The 27,271-nt window shown below is 44.9% G+C and overlaps 1 protein-coding gene across 7 annotated transcripts in view; it reads left to right on the top strand.

Moving 5' to 3' along the window:
* Positions 1 to 7,116: 7,116 nt before the first annotated feature.
* LOC133153221 (xylosyl- and glucuronyltransferase LARGE2s) overlaps positions 7,117 to 27,271 on the top strand; it is an 81,350-nt gene continuing 61,195 nt past the window's right edge. The window contains exons 1-2 of one of the 7 annotated variants that reach the window (XM_061277369.1): positions 7,117 to 7,258; positions 22,550 to 22,662. In XM_061277369.1, the coding sequence (XP_061133353.1) occupies positions 22,563 to 22,662 (100 nt within the window). In that variant the 5' untranslated portion in view covers positions 7,117 to 7,258; positions 22,550 to 22,562. Of the gene's footprint in view, positions 7,259 to 16,670; positions 17,492 to 22,465; positions 22,663 to 27,271 lie in introns of those variants that run through there. The other 6 variants (XM_061277368.1, XM_061277370.1, XM_061277371.1 and 3 more) reach the window with 6 other exon arrangements.

Raw genomic sequence — 27,271 nt, 5'->3', positions numbered from 1 at the left:
CCCGCAGAAAACCCATGCAGGCACGAGGAGAACATGCAAGCAGGGAAGGCCGGAGGTCGAATCGAACGCACATCCTCCGTCCGAAGTGTGAGGCAGACGTGATCCACCATGTTGCCATTTTCACACACTTTACCAAAACACATGCAGTTGTTTTCAAGGTGTCAAAGCCAGGGGGATTTACACAGTCATGACAAATCGTCTCCCGATTAAATGGTCATTAATTTTTTATACAGGATGAGGGGGTATTTAAAGTTGTGTTGCAGGACTGGGGAGTAGTGATCTTGTTTTTTAGTGGAGAAACCAAAAATATTTGCACATTCGTATATTCAGGACAGGGGCGGTTTGGTAGGTGGATGTGCACCTCACAGTTAGTGGGGTGCCAGTTCGATTGCACCTCTGACCCTCCCTGTGTGGAGTTTGCATGTTCTACCCATGCCCGCGTGGGTTTCTCCGGCCACTCCGCTTTCCTCCCACATCCCAAAAACATGCGGACCAAACTCTGGCATCGATGATACAGGGACCGAACCGCCCTTATCAGTTGGCTCGGCACCCCGTACTCCCGAAGCACCCTCCACAGAACCTCCCGAGGGACACGGTCGAACGCATGTGGACTGGTTGGGCGAACTCCCATGCCCCCTCGAGGATCCTGCCGAGGGTGTAGAGCTGGTCCATTGTTCCACGGCGAGGACGAAAGCCACACTGCTCCTCCTGAATCCGAGGTTTGACCTCCCGACGGACCCTCCTCTCCAGCACCCCTGAATAGACCTTACCAGGGAGGCTGAGGAGTGGGATTCCCCTGTAATTGGAACACATCCTCCGGTCCCCCTTCTTAAAGAGGGGAACCAACACCCCAGTCTGCCAATCCAGAGGCACCGTCCCCGATGTCCACGCAATGTTGTAGAGGCATGTCAGCCATGACAGCCCCACAACATCCAGAGCCTTTAAGATCTCCGGGCGGATCTCAACCACCCGCGGGGCCTTGCCACCGAGGAGTTTTATAACTACCTCAGTGACTTCGACCCCAGAGATTGGAGAGTCCGCCTCAGTCTTCAGGCCCTGCTTCCACAATGGAAGGTGTGTAGGTGGGATTGAGGAGGTCTTCGAAGTATTCTCCCCACCGACTCGCGACGTCCCGAGTCGAGGTCAGCAGCACGCCATCTCCACTGTAAACTGTGTTGACGGTGCACTGCTTCCCCCTCCTGAGACGCCGGATGGTGGACCAGAATTTCCTCAAAGCCGTCCGGAAGTCATTCTCCATGGCCTCGCCAAACTCCTCCCACGCCTGGGTTTTTGCCCATCCATCCATTTTCTATAGGCGGGGGACACCCTGAACCGGTTGCCAGCCAATCGCAGGGCACACACATACGAACAACCATCCGCACTCACACTCACACCTAGGAGCAATATTGTTTGTGCCTTTTTGTTTATGATGTTTTTTACTTTTGTGCTATGCTTGCTGGCTCCGTTTTGCTCCTCTTATTTATTGTGTTATCTGTTTATTTAGTATTTATTCATCACTCTTACTATTGATTGTTTGAATTTTTGCCTTCTTGTTTTTATATTGTGTCGCGTACTTGTATGTCTATCGTGTTATGTGTCTCGTCACCGTGGGATAGAGAAAAACGTAATTTCGGTCTCTTTGTGTGTTGTGACGTGGAGAGATTGACAATAAAGCTGACTTCGACTTTGACTTTGATTTCCGGCAGTAAGTCGAATTCGTTCCCAGTGAGGGTTGGACTCCGCCAAGGCTGCCCTTTGTCACTGATTCTGTTCATAATTTTTATGGACAGAATTTCTAGGCGCAGCCAAGGCGTTGTGGGTGTCCGGTATGGGGATCTCAGCATCGCGTCTCTGCTTTTTGCAGATGACGTGGTGCTGTTGGCTTCTACAAGCCGTGATCTCCAGCTTTCACCGGCGCGGTTCGCAGCTGAGTGTGAAGCGATCGGGATGAGGGTCAGCACCTCCAAATCCGAGTCCATTGTCCTCGGTCGGAAAAGGTTGGAATGCCCTCTCCGGGTCGGGGAGGAGATCCTGCCCCAAGTGGAGGAGTTAAAGTTTCTTGGGGTCTTGTTCACGAGTGAGGGCAGGTTGGAGCGTGAGATCGACAGGCGGATTGGTGCAGCGTCGGCAGTAATGCAGACTCTATACCGGTTTGTCGTGGTGAAGAGAGAGCTGAGCCAAAAGGGAAAGCTTTCGATTTACCGGTTGATCTATGCTCCTACCCTCACCTATGGTCACGAGCTATGGGTCGTGACCGAAAGAACGAGATCCAGGATACAAGCGGCCGAAATGAGTTTCCACCGTAGGGTGTCCGGGCTCTCCCTTAGAGATAAGGTGAGAATCTTGGTCATCCGGGAGAGTCTCGGAGTAGAGCCGCTGCTCCTCCACATTGAGAGCCAAATGAGATGGCTCGTACATCTCATCAGGATGCCTCCTGGACGCCTCCCTGGGGAGGTGTTCCGGGCATGCCCCGCCGGTAGGAGACCCCGGGGACGACCCAGGACGTGCTGGAGAGACTATGTCTCTCAGCTGGCCTGGGAACGCCTTGGGATCCCCGGGATGAGCTGGATGAAGTGGCTGGGGAGAGGGAAGTCTGCGAGTCCCTCCTAGAGCTGCTGCCCCCGCGACACGACCCCGGATAAGCGGATGAAGATGGATGGATAGATGGATGGATATATTCAGGGCCTGAGGCTCCAGCAGAGGGGGTAGCTTGTGAATTGTTGTTACTATTGCTGAACGCTGGCATATGTAAACATTGTGCCATTAGATGGACTGATTTAACTTTCTTTATCATATGAAGGACTGTCTGTGAAGAAAATTGTGGCAACATTTGCATTATTTTATTACAGACATTTGTGCCGAATATGGGAAATATTTACCACGGAGCCCGAACCTTAATGTAAAAGCATAGGAAAGGAACGCAAAGGAAGATGGTATTCAGAGTATTGAACTTGTATCCATCCATCCATCCTCGGCTGCGCCTAGATTTTCTGTCCATAAAAATTATAAACAGAATCGGTGACAAAGGGCAGCCTTGGCGGAGTCCAACCCTCACTGGGAACGAATCCGACTTACTGCCGGAAATGCGGACTAAACTCTGGCATCGGTGATACAGGGACCGAACCGCCCTTATCAGTTGGCTCGGTACCCCGTACTCCCGAAGCACCCCCCACAGGACCTCCCGAGGGACACGGTCGAACGCCTTCTCCAAGTCCACAAAACACATGTGGACTGGTTGGGCGAACTCCCATGCACCCTCGAGGATCCTGCTGAGGGTGAAGAGCTGGTCCACTGTTCCACGGCCAAGACGAAAACCACACTGTTCCTCCTGAATCTGAGGTTCGACCTCCCGACGGACCCTCCTCTCCAGGGTTGAACTTGTATGACATATTAAATGGCAACTACCTCGTACAAGTGGTCTACTTAATGTCCAGTCACGCCCCTGTGAGCAATGAAGGCAATTGTCCAGATAATTCAATGCAAGTAGTGACCGTTGGACACAAGGGAAAAAGTTATTAGCACACAAAGATATTAATAATAATAATAATAATAACTGGGATTTATATAGCGCTTTTCTAGATACCCAAAGTCGCTTTACATGTGTGTGTGTGTGGGGGGGGGGGCTGGGGGAGGAGGGAGGATAAAGAATAACTTTGTTGGGAAAGAAAACTAAGAAAAGAAAGAAAAAAGAAAATAAGAAGAACAAAGAAACACCAAGGGCAGGGTCAGTTAGGAAAGGCTAATGTGAAGAGGTGGGTTTTTAGGGTGGTTTTGAAGGTAGGGAGGGAGGGGGCATCTCTGATATGCCTGGGGAGAGCGTTCCAGAGAGAGGGGGCAGCCACGGAGAAGGCCCTGTCGCCCCAGGGTCGGCGCCTGGTCTTGGGGACCTCCAGGAGGCCGGCATCACTCGACCTGAGGGAACGGGATGGGACGTGTGGCTGGAGGAGGTCAGAGAGGTAGGGTGGAGCCAGGTTATGGAGTGCCTTGTAGGTGGTGAGGAGTATTTTAAAGGTGATTCTATATTTGACAGGCAGCCAGTGGAGGTCATGAAGGACAGGTGTGATGTGCTCTCTGGAGCGGGTTCCGGTGAGCAGGCGGGCAGCGGAGTTCTGGACATATTGCAGTTTGTTGAGGGTTTTGGAAGTGATGCCGTAGAGGATGCTGTTGCAGTAGTCTAGTCGGGATGAGATGAAGGCGTGGATGAGGGTTTCGGCAGCAGAGGATGTGAGGGAGGGCCGGAGACGGGCAATGTTTCTGAGGTGGAAGAATGCAGTTTTGGTGATGTGGTTTACGTGGGGGAGGAATGAGAGGGTAGGGTCGAAAATTACACCTAGATTGCGGATGTGGGTGGAGGTAGTGACAAGGGAGCCGTCGATGTTTAGTGAAAAGTCCTGAGTGGAGCGAGTGAGGGAGTCGGGGCCAATGATGATTATTTCAGATTTTTTGCAGTTGAGTTTTAGAAAGTTATTTTGCATCCAGGTTTTTATGTCTGTGAGGCAGGTGGTGAGGGTGGAGTGGGTGGCTGTGGTGATGGTCGTGGTGGAAAGGTATAGTTGTGTGTCGTCGGCATAGCAGTGAAATTGAAGGCCGTGGTGGCGGAGGATCTGACCGAGGGGTAGGAGGTAGATGGTGAAGAGTAAGGGGCCAAGTACTGAGCCCTGGGGGACACCGTGGGTGACTGGGGCAGTGGAGGAGGTGCAGTTGTTGATTGAAATGAATTGCTGACGGTCAGAGAGGTAGGATTTCATCCAGGAGAGGGCAGTGCCGGATAAACCAAGGGAGGAGTGGAGGCGTGATAGGAGGATGGAGTGGTTGATGGTGTCGAAGGCAGCACTGAGGTCGAGGAGGATGAGGATGGAGAGGGAACCAGAGTCGGCGGAGAGGAGGATGTCGTTGGTGACCTTGAGGAGGGCAGTTTCTGTGCTGTGGAGTGAGCGGAAGCCGGATTGGAACGTATCGTATAGGTTGTTGTGGTGAAGGTGGGATTTAATTTGGGAGGCAACTGCACGTTCGAGAATTTTAGAGAGGAAGGGGAGGTTGGAGATGGGCCTGTAGTTGTTGGGGGAGTTGGGGTCGAGACTGGGTTTCTTGAGAATGGGGGTGATGGCAGCCAGCTTGAGGGCAGGAGGGACAGAGCCAGTAGATAGGGAGGAGTTAATTATAGTGGTGATGAGAGGTGAGAGTGAGGGGAGGCAGGCTATGACTAAAGTGGATGGGATTGGGTCGAGGATGCAGGTGGAGGCTTTCATACCAGAAGTTATGGAGGATAGGTCAGCTGTGGTGATTTCGGAGAAGAAGTTGAGTGGGTGGTTGGAGAGTAAAGGGGGGGCATGATCGGGGGTAGGGGAGGAGGTGGGAGAGGAGGCGGCCAGTTCAGTGTGGATGGTGTTGATTTTTGATTGAAAAAAATGATAAAAATTCTTCACATTTGCTGGTGGTGAATGAGGTGGTGGTGGTGTCCATGGGTTTGAGGAGTTGGGTTACGGTAGAGAAGAGTATCTTGGCGTTGTTGCTACCAGATTGTATGACGGAGGAGTAGTGGGAAGTGCGTGCATTGTTGAGGGCATCTCTGTATTCCTGTTGGTGTAGTGTGTAGATGTCCAGGTGAACAGTGAGACCGGTTTTCTTTGAGAGCCGTTCAAGCTGCCGGCCCTTGGCTTTAAGGTGACGGAGGTGGTCAGTGTACCAGGGGGCGGTGTGGGTGTAGGAGACAGTTTTGGTTTTTATGGGGGCGAGTTGATTGAGACAGGAGGAGAGTGCGCTGTTGTAGCTGTTAACCAGTTCAGTGGGGGAGGCGTTCAAAGTGAGGGTGTGATCGGAGGTGGTGTTAGTCAGTAGGGCGGAAAGAGAGGGGGGGTGGATTGATTTCATGTTCCGGTATGATATGGAGCGTTGCTGCTTGATAAGGGGGGTGGGGATGTCTATGTCCAGGGTGAGGGCCAGGTGGTCTGAGAGGATGTCTGTGAGGTTGAAGCTGGTGAGGTTGCTGATGGAGAGTCCAGTGGTGCAAATTAAGTCCAGGGTGTGTCCTTTTTTGTGGGTGGGGAAGTCAACGTGTTGAGTGATATTAAATGAGTTGAGAATGTCCAGAAATTCAGTGGCAGTTTTGCAGGTGGTGGAATCGACATGAATGTTGAAATCTCCCAGTAGGATGACTGAAGGTGAAATGGCACAGAGTTGGGTGAGAAATTCAAAGAGATCAGAAAGGAATGCAGGGTTGGGTTTGGGGGGGCGGTAGATGATTGCAGTGACCAGGGGTTTGGGGCCAGGCAGCTTGAATGACTGGTGCTCAAAGGAGGAGGGGGTGGTGATGGTTACAGCAGTGGGTTTCAAGTGTTGGCGGTATATTGTGGCTATACCGCCACCACGACCGTCACGTGGTTTATCCATGTAGGTGTATCCTGGGGGTGTAGCTCTGTTGAGGTGAATGTATTCCAGTGGTTTTTGCCAGGTTTCGGTTATGCTGAAAAAGTCTATGTTGTTGTCAGTTATGAATTCACTGAGTATTGGTCCTTTTTTATTGAGTGAGCGGGTATTGAGCAGAGCGAATTTGAGGGATGGGTGAAGTTGGATGGGTGGGGGAGCTTTGGTTAACGGTTGTAGATAGGCAGAGCGCACGTGTGGTTTGTTATTGCGATGACGTGTGACGTCACTGGGGGTGGATCGGTTGCGTGACCAGAGTGATGGGATGCAGTGTTGTTCAGTCCGGGAGTAAATAAACTTTCTGCGGGAGCTTCTGTGGATGTATCTGGGTCGGCGAAACAGTCCGTGTGTTTTGATGGTTGCTGTGATGTCTGGTCCGTGATTTGCGGGAGTTAGCAGGGAGCTAACTATGGCTAGCTGTTAGCCACCAGCTGCGGAGCGGCGGCTAGTTAGCAGGGGGCTAACTGTGGCTAGCTGTTAGCCACCAGCCGCGGAGCGGCGGCTAGTTAGCAGGGAGCTAACTGTGGAGGCAGCGATCCCAGTCAACAAGGACTAATCGCACCGACAGCTGGAGGGCTGTCCGGGGATACCTCACACAGTGGCAGAGAATGGCACAGAAAGCCGGGGGCGTCCAGTTACGCGGCCCACTGGTCGCGGGGAACTGTACTGATGTTGCTGGTTGCCGGCTAGCCCTGAAGCCGCCAGCTAACCAGACAGTCGGCGGGTAGTCAGGAGGGCTATCCGCGGTGCGATCCGGGATAAAAGTCCGGGAAACAGCTCGTAGCGGCAGGTTGTTGCTGGGCAATGGTAGCCAGGAGAATCAGTGGAGCAGCGGGTGAGTGAAACATCTGTCATCTGTCATAAAGTAATCCAAGCTGATGCCAGGTGACGAAGTGGGTAAAAGTTGACAAGTAGAAAGCTACACACTTAATACACACTTAGTATAAAACAAAAGAAAAGAAAAATATACTAAGTCGCATAGAAACTAAAACTAAGGAAGGAGAAGCGGCGAACAAGCGAGACGCCAGCGTCCTCTCACTTCCGGGAAAAGTCTCGCATGAATCTACAATGGATGAACTACATTGCAGTTCCCAATATTGCAGTATATTGACCTATATACGTACCTAACAAGGGAAATGACAATATTAGGATCATGTCTTGTGGCCACAGCAAGAATCCACATTATTTCCAGTACATTTTGTCACATACCCACAGTCCCCTCACATATATGGTGGGGATCCAATGTAAACTCAAACAGTGTTCAAACAATGTTCACCAATCTTGGGGCATTATAGATGCAGGTTATCTCTAGAGGTGTGGTTAAAACTAAGGTGACAACAGAATTATAGTGACTCCATCACCAAGTCTGTGTGTGTTGGTCTGTTTGATTGATGTGCTCTACTTGTAGCTTTGCATGACCTTTAGGAACTTTAATGAGGCAAACAAACACCCGCACACTTAACACAATTTCCTTCCCGATTATAGTGCCTATAGAGAGACCTGACAAGGCGCACGGGCAGTCACCCACAATGGCTTTCCTTTCTGCCACTCCAAATCCCCCGACCCCAGACCTTCCAATGCATTCTATCTCTGACTGGATACATTGGTAACATTTGAGTTCATGTGATTTGCTTGAACAGTCACCTATTTTGCTCCACGTTGGGCGTTTCTCATCTTCACTTTTGATTAGTTTGTTTCTCATAAGAGGTGTGATTCGGTCAGGCTCATGACACGAAGTGAAAATACACAAAGAATGACAAAAGTGAATAATAATTTGTAGTCTTAATAGTCATAAACAAATTGACAATTAATTTGTATAATAGTTCTGATTGTCAAATTGTTTGTGTACCAATAAATTGACTGGAATTTATTATTATTAATGACATCAATGGTGACAAGCTTTTTGTGTGTGTGTATGTGTGTGTGTGTGTGTGTGTGTGTGTGTGTGTGTGAATAGTAGTGCCTGTGGTTTGTGCACGCTGCATGCTGCCTCTGCTTGCCACTTTTCTGCTTTCAGCTACCGCCACCGGCTAGCCCTCTGTTTCCGGGGGTGAAAAGAGGAGCCGAGTGTATAAGCCTCCTCAGCCGGTACACAGCCTCTCCATTGCCAAGACTTGCACACCCCTCCTCGTGGCCACACACGGCAACTGGCACCTTGCAGTCCCAGGCTAAGTTGTGCAGGATCTCGAAGCAGCAGTGGGCCCCAGAGATGTGGCATGTAGGCCCACCGGTGTTTGGACACGCCCTACTGCCGATCAACCACTGTCCCGGTTGTGGGTAAACAGCTCCAGCTATGGGTAAATAGTGAAGACCTCAACGGTGGACCAGGCGGAGGATGATGGCTGACCTAAGGGGTGGCGTCACAACGGCTGGGAAGGCGGATGAAGGTTGCAGCAGAAAAGGGTCACCAGTCTTCTTGCTCTCCTTGCCACTGGACTCTGACCCCGATCTGTCTGTGCACCAGTCTCCCCACTTTAAACAAAGTCACGCACAGGCGTCTTTTTCAGGGAATCCACCTTACATCCCGGATTAAAGTCCTGTGGCGACCAGTAAGTGGCAACGGGGGCAGGATTGTGAAGTCTGGAACCCCCTCGTCACAAGTTGGCACATCAGGCGGTGGATATTAGATGATCGTTGGGCTCTTGGACCAAGGCAGAAAGAGCTCTTCGATAGCTGCATCCACGACTGAGCAGCCCTTTTTAGGATCCACTCTGCTCACCCCTGAGGGGGAAGGGGCCAGAAAATGTACCCTAAACATAGCCTGCCTCAAACCTCCCGACTGGATTACCGCGTTCAGAGGAATCACCAATATGCGGTCGAAAACACAGAAACATGAATTTTGGAGCATCGAATGTGCGCACACTAATGGACAGTGTAACCAGTGATAGGCCGGAGAGGAGAACCGCCATCATTGCCAGGGAAATGAGAAGATGCCGGATTGACATAGCTGCTCTTTCAGTAACCGACGGGCAGAGGATTGTCATCTGAAGGAGGAAAAGGGTGGATACACTTTCTTCTGGAAAGCCCACACATGAGCCTAGGATCCATGGGGTTTGTTTTGCCATCAAGAACTAACTGATCAGTTAGCTCTCTGAACTCCCTGTGGGAATCAGAGAGCGCCTGATGACCCTCCGTCTGGTGCTGGCAACAACCAGACGGCAACAGTTCTTAGTGCTTATGCACCTACCCTCATTTCCAATGAGGACAAAAAACAGGCCTTCTATGCCTGTCTGGATGAGGGTGAGACAGATTAAAAACTCCTGGTGGACAGAAAGGGCACTGGAAATCCAGAGTTTGGCAGACTCTGGTGACACCAGAAGCTTTTTCAGCGCTACTAAGGCTGTCTACGGCCCAAGCCATCGCGGCCAAAACCCCCTACGCTCTAAAGACGGCCAGGAGCTGTTGAAGGACAATGAGTCCATAAAAAAATGGTGGAGAGAGCACTTTCAGGAACTCCTCAACTGTGACAGCACAACTCAGTCAGATTTCCTCAGTCACATCCCTCAGAGTCACATCAGGGAAGACATGGGTGAACCTCCCACTTTAGTTGAGGTCCAAGATGCCATCAGGAGCCTGAAGAACAACAAGGCCTCTGGGCCAGATGGGATCCCAGCTGAGGTCCTAAAGAAAGGTGGACTAGAGCTCCAGTGCCCATCTAGAGGCACTGCAAACATGATTTTTACAGCACGGCAACTCCAGGAGAAATGCCGTGAGCATAAACAGCCTTTGTTCATGGCTTTCATAGACCTGACAAAAGCCTTTGACACGGTGGATCGCCAGGCCCTATGGAGCATCCTTCTGAGGTATGGTTGCCCGGATAAATACGTCAGAATACTGCGTTCATTACATGACGGAATAACAGCCACAGTGCTCAACAACAGCTCCTTGACTGAGCCTTTCACTGTAGAGACAGGGGTCAAACAGGGATGCATCATTGCACCCACCCTGTTCTCTGTCTTCATTACTGCCACACTCCACCTCATCAACGAAGAACTACCACACGGAATCCCAATTTGGTACAGAACTGATGGCAGCCTCTTCAACCTTAACAGGTTCAAAGCCAAAACCAAGATCAGAACTACCACGGTCGTGGAGCTCCAGTATGCAGACGATAATGCCATTGCAGCACACTCTGCAGAAGACCTCTAGGGCATCCTGAACTCCTTTGCCAAGGCATACAGAGCCCTGGGTCTGACCGTGAACATCAAGAAGACCCAGGTGCTACATCAACCCCCACCCAACCAGCCATCGACTCCGCCCATCATAAATGTGGACAACACTGCACGTGAATATGTTCACCACTTCCCCTACCTCGGCTGCCTTCTCTCCTCCAAAGCAGACATTGACTCTGAGGTCAACCATCGCCTGAGCTGTGCCAGTGGAGCGTATGCCAGACTCCGGAAAATATTCTTTGAAGACAGAGACCTCCGGGTTGACACCAAGCTCCTGGTTTACAAAGCTGTGGTTCTCCCCACCTTACTTTATGGGGCAGAATCATGGACAACCTACACCAATACCAATTCTTTTTAATATTTATATGATTCCGCTTGGGGACATAATACGTAAATATAATATTAGTTTTCAATGCTATGCGGATGACACCCAATTATATATGCCGTTATCGATGACAGATCCGCGGGATTGTTGTAATCTTGAGGCGTGCCTTGCGGAGATCAAGCAATGGATGTCTCTCAACTTCCTTCGTCTTAACCCAGATAAAACTGAGATGTTGATAATTGGTCCAACTCGTTATCAACACTTATTCAAGGAAACCGCTATAACTATAGATAACCGTACTATCACTCAAAGCGATACTGTAACTAATCTCGGGGTAATATTTGACCAAACTCTCTCCTTTCAAAAGCACATTAAGAATATAACCAGAATTGCGTTTTTTCACCTTCGTAATATTGCAAAGATTCGTCCAATCCTCTCGACCGGTGATGCGGAAACTATTATACATGCGTTTGTCACGTCGCGCCTGGACTACTGTAATATACTATTTTCGGGTCTTCCTAAATCCCGCATCAAAAGTCTACAGTTAGTACAAAATGCTGCTGCAAGGCTGCTCTCTCGGACAAGAAAATTTGATCACATTACCCCAATACTAGCCAACTTACATTGGCTCCCGGTCCATTTAAGATGTGACTTCAAGGTTCTTCTATTAACCTATAAATCGCTGCATGGCTTAGCGCCTTCATATCTCGTCGACCTAGTTGTTCCTTATGTTCCGTCTCGTAACCTTCGTTCGCAAAACGCTACCCTTTTAGCGACACCGAGGGCCAAGAAAATGTCTGCAGGCTCTAGAGCATTTTCTATTCGGGCTCCAGAGCTTTGGAATGCCCTACCAATGGATATTAGGACTGCTACCTCAGTAGAAACATTTAAGACACGTTTAAAGACACATTTCTATGACATGGCCTTTAACTAAGCTGTAGTGGCCTATTCGGCTGGAGTTTGTTTTCTCTCCCTCTCCACCCCCTCCCTCCCCCCTCCCCGGCCGGGGAGGTGGTTAGGTGGCACCCATGCTGACAGCGGCTATCTGTATTCTCGTGGGCCAATTCAGGATGGGGGAACTGCAGCTCAACCTCCTCGAAGACACTGCCAGGACAATTGAGGGCTCCTTCGGCAGCCCTCTGCTATGACATGGACATCCACTTTTTATTTAATTGATTTTCATGTTGTATCATTTGTGCCCTCTCTGCATCCATTTCAACCTGGTGATCCTGAAAGGGGGATCCTTCCATCTGTGGTCCCTTCTCAAGGTTTCTCATTTTCCACCGGTAGGGTTTTTTAAGTTTTTCCTTGCCCTTTTGGGAGCTTAAGATCAGGGGATGCTTTGAGAATAATTGTCAATTTCTGTCTATGTGAAGCCCTTTGAGACTGCTTGTGATTTAGGGCTATACAAATAAACTTGACTTGACTTGACTTGACCAGGCACCTAAGAGCTCTTGAACAACACCACCAGAGAACCTTGAGGAAAATACTCAGGATTAAATGGGAGGACAGACGCACAAACATCAGCGTTCTGGAGGAAGCCAGGATACCGAGCATCACCACCTTAATAATACAGCACCAACTCCGATGGACGGGACATCTCATCCGCATGGCTGACACCCGCCTCCCCAAACAGATGTTATACTCCCAGCTGGAGAGAGGTCCGCGAGCCCCGGGCGGGCAAAATAAACGTTTTAAGGACAACCTCAAGACCAATCTCAAGAAATCCCAAATAACATCTCAGGACTGGGAGCGCATCACCTTGAGCAGGAACTGCTGGAGGGCAGCGGTGCAAGAAGGTGCAGCACATCACAAAAAGGAACTCCGCCGTGTCGCAGAAACCAAACGACAACTCCGTAAGGAAAGACAAAAACAGGCTCCAGCATGACCACAACCCACCACCACTTTCCCCTGCCCACACTGCACAAAAATATGTGGATCCCGGATCGGCCTCTACGCCCACCTGCAGACCCACAAGTAGACGACCCTGAGAAGAAGACAGTCATACACGTCCCGAGTGACCGCCGATGATGATGATGATGGTGTGTGTGTGTCAGGGGGGTGATGATTCAGATTCCATGAATGCAATATTGATTAGACTAGTGGGGGTTCATAGAACATATTATTGTAGAAGATTTTGGGATCACCTTCCCCTTTATTTTTTTTAAAGGGGGGTGTTATTTCCAATATTCTATAGTACCGTTTTTTCCGTGTATAATGTGCAAAATTTAACTAATTTATTGTCCTAAAATCTGGGGTGCGCATTATACATGGGTACAAATATTTTTAATTTATTTATTATTTTTTTTTTTTAAGAAAATCATGGTACAACAAAACCAACAACAGGACTGACCAACAAAGTCGTGGAACAAAAAGACAGGGTGACATTACCAAAGACAGGAACAGAAACCAAACAGACATCATGACAGTAACACATGCAATGATCCGACGGTGAGCGAGGGGCAGACAGGACTTAAATACAAAACACGTTACATTGATTGAGGTGACACAGGAAGGGAGGGGCGACGTGAACAGAAACTATGGCAACCTAGACACATAGCAAAACTGGGGACGAGACATGACAAATCTCCCTCGGAATAAAACTTGAAATCACCTTTCTTCTTGTTTGTTGTCAATCGCGCATCGCATTCAGCCATCCTGCCCAACACACTTAGTCAGTAAAATTCATAATTGACGACACATCGTTTGATGCGATAGTGCAATCCTTGATGGTGTGTTATTGTCAAATATTGTTTGTTTTTTAATCTCCATCGCGGACCGGACGTCGTACCGAGGCAGTATCACTGCGCATGCGCACTATGGATCCGATACACGTCAGCTATATAAAGAGCGAGAGTTCAGTTTTCTTCCTATTAGTTTCAATTCACATTTTAATTAGCAGTTTCAATCAGCAAATAACAAAATGCGTATTACAGGTAATATTTTATTTCACAACACTTTGCCTTGTTTCTTTCGTCTCTGCTGTTCACTTCAAACACGCTCCATACGAACGCAATGCTCTCGTATCAGACGCTTGCTCGATCACCTGCTCGTTTGCTGTCACAATACCCTACACAAATCCGAAACATTTGTTGCGGCTCCGAGTCACGACGAGGGGCAAGTTTTGGTTTCGAAGGGTGTTTTTATTCCTCTTCAACTTCTCTCCCATACAGAGCCGCCTTTTTCACATGTCCGCACGTCACTTTCCTCTTTTCATTTTAAACGCGGTGGTGCCTTTACGGGCAGTCGGAGAAATCAACGCCAACAAGAAAAATACGTCCAGCCTAGTTAAGACCATACCAAAGACTATAAAAATGGGACCCATTGCCTCCCTGCTTGGCACTCAGCATTAAGGGTTGGAATTGGGGGGTTAGATCACCAAATGATTCCCGAGCGCGGCGCCGCTGCTGCTCACTGCTCCCCTCTCCCCCAGGGGATGGATCAAAATCACACGGGGATGGGTCAAATGCAGAGGACAAATTTCACCACACCCAGAGATGCGTGTGTGACGATCATTGGGACTTAAAAAAAAAATAATAATAATTTGGGTGCGTATTATACATGGGTACAGGCTTTTTTCCAGCATCGACATGCCATTTTTAGGGTGCGTATTATACATGGGGGCGCATTATACATGGAAAAAAACGGTAAATAAAATATCCGATCCGAAGAGATACCCAGGTGCGGTAGAAGGCACCAGCATCGCCGAATGGACAAAAAGACAGAAAGAAAAAGGAGAAAAGAAGGAAATAAAGAGGAAAAGAGAGAACACTGCTGGGAGGCAGCCACTCACGGCGCCATACCAAGAAGACACCCTATGATTAAAACAAGAGACATTTTATAATGATAGAATTATTGATGCATGTTGTTCCTCACTGCAATTGAAACAGCACTCAATATCACCGAATGAGAAAAGATTGTTCCCTCTGCTGCTGTCTTGGAGATTATTCTCCATCAGTAGAGCTTGGTAGAGATGGAGTCAGCGATCCATAACAGAAATTCACTCCCTTATTATGGCTAATCACCTCCAACTCCTCTGACTCTCTCGCTCTTTTTTTTCAACCGCAAAACACACACACCCACCACGTTTGTATAGATATGAAGTAATATTGCGTTATTGGACTTCTCCCATTTCATTTTGCATCATAATCACAAAGCTGTAATGTAATGTAATCTAATGTAATGTAATGTAATGTAATGTAATGTAATGAAATGCTGTGACATGTTGATATCAGTGGTGTTTTGTTTTGGTGTGGTTTATTCAACTCAGCTCAACTTTATTTATAGAGCTTTTTAAGATAACCATTTCTGCATATAAGTTGCTGTATGCATTTCACGTTTCCTTTGGTGTCTCGTCTTTGTTACGTTATGTTATGTACTAAATGGCAAGACTCAAAATAACATTTTCTTTGTGGAGCGGTTTTACTAATCATTTAATTTGATGAGCCACCTTCTCAATTTGAGAAGTGTTTTTGCAGGTTAATACAAGGGACCAGAAAAAATAAACAATTATAAATGATTAAAAAATAAAAGTACAATGATATAACAGGCGGCATGGTGACATAGGTTAGGATGTCGCCTCACAGTTCAGAGGTGCAGGGTTCAATTCCAGTTCTGACCTTCGTGTGTGGAGTTTGCATGTTCTCCCTGTGCCTGCATGGGTGTCCTCCGGATACTCCAGTTTTCTCCCACATTCCGAAGATATATTTGGTAGGCCGATTGACCACTCCAAATTATCCGTAGTTGTGAATGTGGATGTGAATTGTTGGTTGTCTGTGTGTGCTCTGCGATTGGCTGGTAACCAGTTCAGGTTGTCCCCAGCCTACTACCGAGGGTAGCTTGGATAGGCTCCAGCGCATCTGCAACCCTTGCGAGGGTCTATATCATAAACAGGCGTGGCTCATAATCACCCCTGCATGCGTGATAAACAAATCAGAGTGAAGATTTCATGTTCAACAGCCAAGGAATAAATAATAAATGAATAAATCAGAGTCCATGTTGAATGGATGTCCAAAGGATAAATAATAAAGAAATCCAAGTGCTTGTTGAACGTGGCATCTACAATTGTGACAATGATAGATTGACGAACTTTCTTCCAATAGCTCTTTTTCATGCGACAGCTTTTCAATGAAAGATTGACAAACCTGTGGTCAATATTGACGATACAAATTTTGGAGAAAACTCAGATTTGTTAGAATTAGGGGTTGTCGACTGCCGAGCCAGTGTGGATTTTGGGGCCAAAGCAGCAGCAGATTCTGCAGCATCAGCCGCGACGACCTTCCTCTGTCTCTGTCTGGGAAACAGTGGACTTGTTTCCTCACATAATGGCTTATTAAAGTCACTTAGTAAAAAAGAAAAGATTTCCTTCCATGGACAAGCAATCTGGACATTAGCAGGTGGTGGGTGAAAGGGACGACTGTCAAAGACATGGCGTCACCCGCTCCAACATGGCACCATGCATTAAAGGTAGAGTGGGGGATTATTTTGGCAAATACAAGACTAGACACAAAAATGGGGACACCAGATATTGACCAGATTTTATAACGTGTCAAACTCAAGGCCCGGGGGCCAGATGTGGCCCAGCACCTCATTTTGTGTGGCCCACAAAGACAAATTGTTCATCAAATTCATGTGTCATTACTAACATTGCAAATTGTCTTCACTTTTAAAAAATCATCTTTTTAAAATATTTGAACAGTTGTAATTGTTTTTACATTTTCTAATGTGTTTTGAAAATGAGTGATTTGTCAGTTTGTTTTGTATCTTACACTATATACAATATAGTTCATACATTTGTTTGGCTTGACAGTCATAATGGCCTTCCAAAAGAAACTATGACTACAATGCAGCCCGCAACAAAAATGAGTTTGACACCCCTGCTTTACAACATTACTTCCTCTCCCCATCAAGACCTCAATGTGGCATCTCCACAGCTACATTTTAAACACTTGACAAAGTATTACTATAACGTTTTAACTTGTGTTAAGAGCTACATTTCTTCTTTTTCCTCCGTGTGAGAATGAACAAGGCTTTCCGAATACTGTAAAGTAAAAGATCATAGACACCTACATAAAAATTGCATTTGCTTTAGTTTCTCAAAGACGCTGCATACCACAGCTGTAAAATAATCTCACAAAGTACACTTCTTGTGTTGCTGACAATATGCAAGGTGACACCACTCCTTTCTCCCTGTTGTTTCTCTTTTTCCACCAATCTCTTCCCATTTGTCAGAGGAGCTGAAAGAGAAACAAGAGGGAGCAAAGGGGGCTGAAATCAGAGTCCTCCCCTTGGAGGTGGAGGCAATTTATAGCATGTTTGTGCATGAAGTAAAGGAGTGGGAGGAGTGTTGGAGAGGAAAGGAAATGAGAGCATGAGGCAGCGATCTAAGTTGAAGAAGTGGGACAAACATCTTCAGAGAGCAAAATAAAAGACCCATGGAGTTTATTGTTTGAATCCTAGACTGTGGAAAACTGGAAATGTGCAATTAATAGCAGGAGCAGATCATTCAATTCTGTCTCAGCAGCTCACTTCATGTTGCAGGTATACCAAGTTTTGTAGAGGAAATATACAGGTAAGGACAAAGGTTACCTCTTGCATTTGCAACCTGGTTGCTCTGTCTATGATAAAACATGATTTGATTATGATTTTTTTACTTACTATTTTGTTTGACATAAAAATCCCCTATTTGGACGTTACAGTAGTCTTCCATGTAATGACGATACAGTATTTACCATTCAGGTAACATCAGCTTTTAATATGTTCTGCAACTAAACCTCACTGCGGGCAGCATAGCTGAAGAATCATCGTGGTTTTTTTTGGTTTATTTTTACTGTGAATGATAAGAGAAATAGGTTGGGGTTATTGCTGTAGTTCAAGTTGACTGTATTTTATACAATAGAAATGAGAGGGCTTGCAGACAGCATAAAAAGTTGGTTTCTCAAAATCTCCATCTCTAGGAAATGGTTTTACAGGTAATTTTACGGATTCTGATGTTTAACAATGCTTTGTGTTTAGAGAAAACGGACAGCTTTGAATGTATAGCTGAAGTACCGAGAAAACAGACAGCTTTGAATCCGTAGCTGAAGTTCTGTTGTACTCTAATCCGTGCAAAGATGAGTCGCCATTCGACCACAACAATCCAAAACTCCTGTGAGCACAAAAAAGCACTAAATCAACGTTTACAAGGTTGCCTTTCAGCAGCAAGGTTTTGGGTTCCAACGCCTTTTCACGTGTAAACAGGGTTCTCTTTAAATACCCGTCTGAGAGCAGAATGGACAATCTGTGAACCACCACTATGTGCAGGGATTAGGGGCGGCCAAGACCCAATACTAATAGTGTGCGCCCGCCCCACTCTCAATTTGTCCACGTGTGATGTCAAATCTATTTGTGCTTGAGTTTTATTCAGCAAAGGACAAGTAGTATGTTAGCTATTGATGAGCTATACGTAAAGGTGGTTTGCTTGGTTGAATAATGTAAATGAATGTGTAGCTTGAGTACATGGTTGTGTTAGATCTATGGTTTAGATCAGGAATTGTCAACCGGTGGTCCGCGGCTCTCCAGTGGTCCATGGCGGTATTGCAGGTTTGCAGCAAAATAGGAAATGGAAAATAATTGTAACATTTTCAAAAATAAAATTGATTTATTATTTAGACTTGATTTATTCTCCAGGTAATTTTGTGAATCATTTACCCATTCAAATTATGTCAAATGTCGCTGAGATTCCCAAAATAAACATACAGATGCAAATAAATAGCCTGTATGGGTTTATTATAGATAGATAGATTTATCCGGTGCAAAATATCGGTTGCATCTTGATTATAATGGCAGTCCTTTGGACAAAACCAGTTGAAAACCCCTGGTGTGAATGCTATATAATCCTCATTTTAAATGCTTTGTCAACATCTTTTGCCATCCATATATAATTACGACCCCCTGTTGAGGTGACATACATTTTTCATGGATTACCACTATTCCCGGCAGTTTTTGTGTTCAACATTTGGTGTAATTTTGCAACCACAGCTTGACGGTAGACAAGTGTGTGTATACTAGATAGATAGATAGATAGATAGATAGATAGATAGATAGATAGATAGATAGACAGACAGACAGACAGACAGACAGACAGACAGACAGACAGACAGACAGACAGACAGACAGACAGACAGACAGACAGACAGACAGACAGACAGACAGACAGACAGACAGACAGACAGACAGACAGACAGACAGACAGACAGACAGACAGACAGACAGACAGACAGACAGACAGACAGACAGACAGACAGACAGACAGACAGACAGACAGACAGACAGACAGACAGACACCCCTGCGACGAGTTAAAAAGTCTCACGGCATAGGGAAGGAATGAACCCCTCAGCCTCTCCATGGCACAAGACGGTGTCAGCAGCCTGCAAACTAGTGCAAGGTTTAAATACAGTTGTGTTAAAATAAAGTCCAATGTGATGATTTCATGATTGCAAACAGCACGTGACCAAACCCCGAAAACACCCATGACGTCTACAGCAATACTGATATTGGCCAAAAATACAAACTAAAAAGTAGAGACGAGACACCGCCTTTGTGTCTTCTGTTCAGGTTGTCATAGCCTACAAAAACATTTAAATGATTGTATTACTTTCTACTGTTTTCAGTCTATGGCTTTTCTCCGCGATCTAAAGATAAATCAGCTGAGATTCTTTTGTTTTCTCAGCTACAATTAGAACTCAGGACTGTCAGTGTAGCTCTAGAAAAAAAAAAGGGAATGGGAAGGACTAAAGTCTCCATCTACTTTTCTCGTCCTTTATCTTTAAATCCTTGCTGGATTTATTAGCATTATTCGGTGTACCTCCCCTTCAACTTCTAAGCCTAACACTTGAGTTCCTCATTCTATTAAGTTTTGTTTGCATGTTTCAAAAAGTACACTAACTTTTATTCATGGTTAATCTTTCGATTCACCACTCTTCTTTACACTTTTTTATTCTATTCTACGTACATTGTGGCTTACAATTTATTTTGACTTGTTTTTGACATTAAACTTTGACACATCTGAAAAAGGTCGACATGCATTTGTTTTTATCATAACACTTTTGGGATGTCTGTCACGAGAACAATTTCTTTTTATATCTAACCATTTTTTCGCACATCAAATGATCTGATGTAAAAGCACAACATCGTAAAAAATAGAGCAAAATAATTCCTGAACTACAAGATCTGTAAGGGTTAGTGTGATGAGGGTTAGGGTTAGATGAGTTGGTTTGAGTTTAATTCCTTCTGATCTCTTCATTGCCATGAAATGGGATCTCCTTTTAAAATTAAAATACCGTTTTTTTCCGTGTATAGTGCGCAATATTTTACTAATTTATTGTCCTAAAATCTGGGGTGCGTATTATACATGGGTACAAAGAAAAATTTTTTTAATTTTTTTTTTTTTTAATTTTTTTTTTTATTTTTTAAATAAAGTCATGGTACAACAAAACCAACAACAGGACTGACCGACAAAGTCGTGGAACAAAAAGACAGGGTGACATTACCAAAGACAGGAACAGAATGACAGTAACACATGCAATGATCCAACGGTGAGCGAGGGGCAGACAGGACTTAAATACAAAACACGTTACATCGATTGAGGTGACACAGGAAGAGCGGGGTGACACGAACAGAAACTATGGCAACCTAGACACATAGCAAAACTGGGGACGAGACATGACAAATCTCCCCCGAAATAAAACTCACCTTTCTTCTTGTTTGTTGTCAATCGCGCATCGCATTCAGCCATCCTGCCCAACACACTTAGTAAAATTCATAATTGACGACACATCGTTTGATGCGATGGTGCAATCCTCGATGGTGTGTTATTGTCAAATATTGTTTGTTTTTTAATCTCCATCGCGGACCGGACGTCATACGGAGGCCGCCATTACAGATGCGCAGAACGGTTGCGCAAGACACGTCAGCTATATAAAGAGCGAGAGTTCAGTTCTCCACCTATTAGTTTCAATTCACAGTTTAATTAGCAGTTTCAATCAGCAAATAACAAAATGCGTATTACAGGTAATATTTTATTTCACAACACTTTGCCTTGTTCCTTTCGTCTCTGCTGTTCATTTCAAACACGCTCCATACGACCGCAATGCTCTTGTATCAGACGCTCGCTCGATCACCTGCTAGTTTGCCGTCTGTCACAATGTACCCTACACAAATCCGAAACATTTGTTGCGGCTCCGAGTCACGACGAGGGGCAAGTTTTGGTTTCCAAGGTTGTTTTTATTCCTCTTCAACGTATCTCCCATACAGAGCCGCCTCATTCCCCTGCGCACGGAGCGCGGTGGTGCGTTTAGGGGCAGTCGGAGAAATCAACGCCAACAAAAAAAATGACATCCAGCCTAGTTAAGACCATACCAAAGACTTTAAAAATGGGACCCATTGCCTCCCTGCGTGTGTGACGATCTTTGGGACTTAAAAAAAAAAAAAAAAAAAAAATTAAAATAAAATTAAAAAAATTCATAAAAATTGGGTGCGTATTATACATGGGTACAAGCTTTTTTCCAGCATCAGCATGCCATTGTTAGGGGTGCGTACTATACATGGGGGCGCACTATACACGGAAAAAAACGGTACATTCATTTCCTAATTGGGGTGAGGCAAATCATTAAACACCTGTAAGTAAGATTGATCTAAATTGCATCCTTGCTCCCAAAATTTCACAAAATTTTTGGTAGAAAATGTAAAAACCTAAAATTAAAGCTTAAATTTTGTTTCTACAATGAAACAAATGTCATTCAAATTGTATAATGCGATGCAGTAAATATCAAGGGTTCATCAGTTTCAGTTGTCCAAATTAGCCCACAATTTAACACTACTGATATTTAAGGAGGTGGAATGGAAAATTACTAAATTTGACATGAATGCCCACCTTGAGAAGTTTAATTTTATTTCCATTAACACATATAAAATGGTATAAAAAAAGAAAAGATAAAATGGTTAGCATGAAGCACAAAGATAATGGTTTGCATGAAGCACAAAGTTGACTAGGTGCTGTGCTGTAAACTTCTCCCTCTTAAGCTTGTATCTCACTGATCGGCGAATGCTTCACAAGTGTTTGTGCACGTGTTGATTGTTGTTTTGTTGCAAATCGTTGTAGTTATAATGGTTGCAATCATGTTTTTTCTTCATACCAAGTAATTGTGTTAAAAAAATTCAGAATATAACAATTTTCTTGTTGCCACCGCCCAAAAAATGCACATGATGATTGTTGTTTTGTTGCAAATCGTTGTAGTTATAATGGTTGCAATCATGTTTTTTCTTCATCCCAAGTAATTGTGTTAAAAAATTCAGAATAGAACAATTTTCTTGTTGCCACCGCCCAAAAAAAATACACTTTTATGCTTTTTTTTTGTTGACCTTAATAGGCTGGGTCTGAAGCTGGGTATGGCCTGACACAGCGGCATTCTTGCCATTGGGCCACCATTAATGTTAGACACAATGCCATGCGTTGTCATTGAGTGTAAAATATTTTAAAATGATGTTTCTTATTCTCCTTCCCAGATGAAAAGATGCACCTTACCTGAGTTGCCATTAACGCTCTTCTCCCTCACCCATTACCCTTGACCTCTCACCCATATCTCTAAGTCACCATCCCATCATGAGCTTGCTGTGCCGCGGACGCCTGAAGATTTTAGTCGCATCTTTAACGACCATTGTGCTCCTTACCGGACTCTACCTGCTGTCTGAGAACCTGGAGAGTGAGTACAAATTTGCTCTGAAAAGCCGTTTGTGCAAAACGTTTCCGGGTATTGATTATTGGAGACTAACGTAATTGTGGTTTGGATCACAAATCAGAGGACTGAAACATATGAGAACAAAAAACATCCCTTTGTATTCAGCTCAATTTCCTTACAGCTGTTTAATTTTCACCACCTTTGGAACCTATTCAGTTGAGTATGAGTTTCCATTCTAGTATCACTGGCAACATACCATTTTTTTCCATGTATAATGCGCAAAACTTAACTAATTTATTGTCCTAAAATCTGGGGTGCGCATTATACATGGGTACCAGTTTTTTTTTTTTTTGAAGAAGAAGAAAATCTCCCTCGAAATAAAACTTGAAATCACTTTCTTCTTGTTTGTTGTCAATCGCGCATCGCATTCAGCCATCCTGCCCAACACAGTCAGTAAAATTCATAATTGACGACACATCGTTTGATGCGATGATGCAATCCTTGATGTGTGTTATTGTCAAATATTGTTTGTTTTTTAATCTCCATCGCAAACCGGATATCATACGGAGGCCGCCATTACAGATGCGCAGAACGGATGCGCAAGACACGTCAGCTATATAAAGAGCGAGAGTTCAGTTCTCTACCTAAATGCGTATTACAGGTAATATTTTATTTCACAACACTTTGCCTTGTTCCTTTCTTCTCTGCTGTTCACTTCAAACACGCTCCATACGAACACAATGCTCTCGTATCAGACGTTTGCTCGATCACCTGCTCGTTTGCTGTCACAATGTACCCTACACAAATCCGAAACGTTTCTTCGCTATCGAGTTTGCTAGCATGCATGCGCAGTGATACTGACCGGCAGAATAACATCCGATTGTTCCCAAAGATGATCTTTTTTCCGAAAAAATTTTACGTTTACGGACTTAAGTAGGAGTCAAAATTTGGGTGCGTATTATACATGGGTACAGGCTTTTTTCCAGCATCGACATGCTATTTTTAGGGTGCGTATTATACATGGGGGCGCATTATACATGGAAGAAAACGGTAGTCCTTTGCACTTTTGTGTAGCTTGATCTGCGTATACGTATATTCACAAAATAGAGGTTTGTCGTCCTCACATCCGGAGATGCAGTTGTTTGGCTCACCTTTCTCTTGACTAAGTACAGTAATTATAGTCATGTGCAGAACACACACAACGATAAGGTGCTGTGGCACACCAATTGAACAGCTTGTTGATGCGCCTGGCAGCATGGGCGCCGGGGATTTGACCCCAATCCTTAGCACTGTAACACTGCCACGCAGATTAAAAAAACGTCAAATTGGGTGCAATGCATCTACGTATGAAATTAGATGTGGCATGAGAAATGGTCATGGGGTAATTTCCGAATCAAAAGTGGTAAATACTTTGGTGGCATTGTAGGCTACGGTAAAAAAGTATTGAGGAACTTGAAGAAGCCTGCAGTACACCTCGATGGTGTCTTTGAACAGCTGGAGTTCACAGACAAGCCTGAACTCCCTGAGATCCTCATATGCCTTTGTAACCCATTTCCTAATTCCTGCTGCCACTCATCTCTTCCTCCTTCTATCAGTAAAGCCAGTGATTTTCATTGCAAAGATGACAAATCTATATGGAGGACCTGCTACTTGTTTCAAGTTAAAGTGGGAAAGGTTAATGGAGTGGAATTCCTATTCATTTATTAACCAGCAACAAGTATGGCAAGCTTGAGTCAGGTCACCATCAGGGCTGTGGACTCGGTTTGGACTCGGGGACTAGGACTCGGTCGGACTCGGTCATTTTTGCCGGACACTGATTTTGACCGAGTCCACCGAGTCCGACAATAAAAAAAAAGAGGCAAGACGCAGCCAGAGAGTGTCAGGTTACAGTCAGCGCGGTAGGAGTTGGAAGAAGCAGTAAAAACTCCACCAAACTAGTCGTAATGACCCGTGATATGTTATATCCTTACTATTTTCCAGGTTCTTAGATAGCAAGAATAGGTCGGACAACGCCGTGAATGATAACTGCTTTATTCCTTACTCACAGTGCGTTCACAGGGCGTACCACAACAACACAGAATGCACCCATCCCACTTCCGGGGTTTTTCTACGACGGAATTTGAGTAGCCGAAAATACACAACATCTCTTCCCCTCTTACAATGAACGTGCTATATGCACCTATAACTTGACATCTTCAAGATCTATCAATAACTACCATTAAACAATTATCATATATGGTCCAGACAATTATGACAATAATATTCCCATGAAACCTTAACTTTGGGTGAGCGTGGACTACTTCGAATTATACCGAATTATAGCAAAAAACCGATGTCGTACGGCGTCGTACGGCGTCAGCACTATGTTGTTTTCAATAAAAACATGAAGAACTCACGTTTGCGTCAGTCAATTTTAATTTTTATAAAGGATTATTCTCATTTGATGTCTTTAAATTCATCCACGTTCTGCCATTGAAGCGGGGTGCATTCAAAAACCAGTCGTACAGACGGAAATGTTTTGTGATCAAATCTTTCATAACGAGAATGATTTGAGTTAATTGATTTGAATGAATAATTGAGACGAAATGTCAGTTCTGAAGGCTCCTTTTGTCCCAAGCAGAGTGACAGATGGTGGGGAGGGGGGATAAAAATTGTAAAATCAATTCACTCAAATCATTCTCGTTATGAAAGATTTGATCACAAAACGTGTGTGGCTTTTTCTTAAATGAACACGTTTGACATTGCTATCGTGTCAGCTTTTAATTATATTGCGCTGTCATGTTAAAGCAAATTAATAAATGCAACAATATTAATTTGCTTTGAAAATACCTGAGTAATAAAATAAAATGGATGGATGGATAAATGATGATCACAATTAAGTATAAAGTCTCCTTTGTAATATATACTCCTTGTAGCCTGTACCCAAAAAGAGGAGTTTCTTTGCATCGAGGTTTATGCAAAGAGCTCACGTAATTATATTGTTGCGTTTTGGTGAAGTGACTGAGTGTTCCGTCTGTACGACTGGTCTTTGAATGCACCCCGCTTCAATGGCAGAACGCGGATGGCATCAAATGAGAATAATCCTTTATAAAAATTAAAATTGACTGACGCAAACGTGAGGTCTTCATGTTTTTATTGAAAACAACATAGTGCTGACGCCGTACGACATGGGTTTTTCGCTTTCCAAATAAGGGGTCGTCACTAATTATTTGTGTTTAGATCAGGGGTGGGCAAACTTTTTGACTCGCGGGCCGAACTGGGTTCTAAATTTGGACCGGAGGGCCGGACCAGGAGCAGATGGACGTAGGCGTTGTGTGAAGTCATATAAGCGACCTGTAAAGGTCATTGCATAAAAGATCTTGGCCTTTAATAGGTAGTAAAGCATGGATATTCCAAACAGGTTTTTTAAAAACAAATGCATTTATTAACAGCATTAAAAAAAAATAATTCACTAAAAAACTGCTATCAGTGATTCTTATAAAATACGACACTGTTATTATGAATAACAATCTCCATCACTTCAATGCCTGCAGGTCAGATTAATGAAAGATGTTTATCTCATGAGATCACATCAAACGGCAAACATTCTGACCAAATATATCATCTTGAAGAATCGGTGAAAGAATACATCCAAATAAAGTAATCAAAACAGCAACACGGTGAGGGGTATCTGAAAATCAGAGCAGAGTTTTAACTCGCAAACACCTGGTAACAGAGGTGAGGAAATGGGAAACACTTGCTTAAAGTAAGCCTTAAGAACTTTACAGGTTAAGATTAGTCGCAAATAGGTGGTGCATCAATGTCCTTGAGCATCCTGCATTGTTTGAAAATGAGAATGGTCGCTAGTTTCAATCCCTGCTATGTGTACAAATCATATTCAAAATGCATTTTTTTACAATAAACTTGAGAGCCTCCCGTTCATTTTCAGTGGGAACAGTGTTGTTGGTGTCCCTTTTTTGCTAGTGCGTCATAGTCTGGAGTAAAATTTGTTGTGGCAATTCTTAGGCGAGATCCGAGGTGTTGGTCCGTTTACCTTGATCTGTGACGGGTTGATGTTGATGTGGCTGAACGTCACGTCGCGTACGTCGAGCCAAATTGGCCACTCTTTTTTAAACACTCGGCACTCACTTCTTTTTTTCGGGCCACTCATTTTAATGGAAGGATTCCAGGGGAAGGTTTGTGGGTGGCTTTAGCGCAAAACTGCATCTGAAAGCTCAGCGCGCGAATTATAAGAATGCTGTCGTCAAAGCCCACGCTCTAAATTCGGGACTGATACGAATAGAGCGAGAGTGCGCCAAGTCCGTACTACTGAGTACGTACACGCACTTGTGAGTGTGCACCGAGCTTTCTGACACGGCTTCCGGTAGTAAATGCGCAGGCGAGCGCTTCGCCATCTACTGAGAAAACGCAGTCATTGCAGGCAAAATGACAAAAAAAAAAAAGTTTAATAATACAATTTGTTCAGGGTTGGCGGGCCGGATTAAACAGTCCCGTGGGCCGGATGTGGCCCGCGGGCCGTAGTTTGCCCACCCCTGGTTTAGATAAATGTCTGAGCTATAATGGTGCAATTAATGATTGAAACTCGAAAGTATCTGTTTATTGTATTCGTTTATATGTTTAATAAAGACAAAGC

Source organism: Syngnathus typhle, linkage group LG4, assembly GCF_033458585.1.
Source record: "Syngnathus typhle isolate RoL2023-S1 ecotype Sweden linkage group LG4, RoL_Styp_1.0, whole genome shotgun sequence".
In the NCBI taxonomy this organism is placed as follows: Eukaryota; Metazoa; Chordata; class Actinopteri; order Syngnathiformes; family Syngnathidae; genus Syngnathus; species Syngnathus typhle.
The sequence above is the reverse complement of the archived record's forward strand: the minus strand, read 5'-3'. Positions and strand labels throughout refer to the sequence as shown.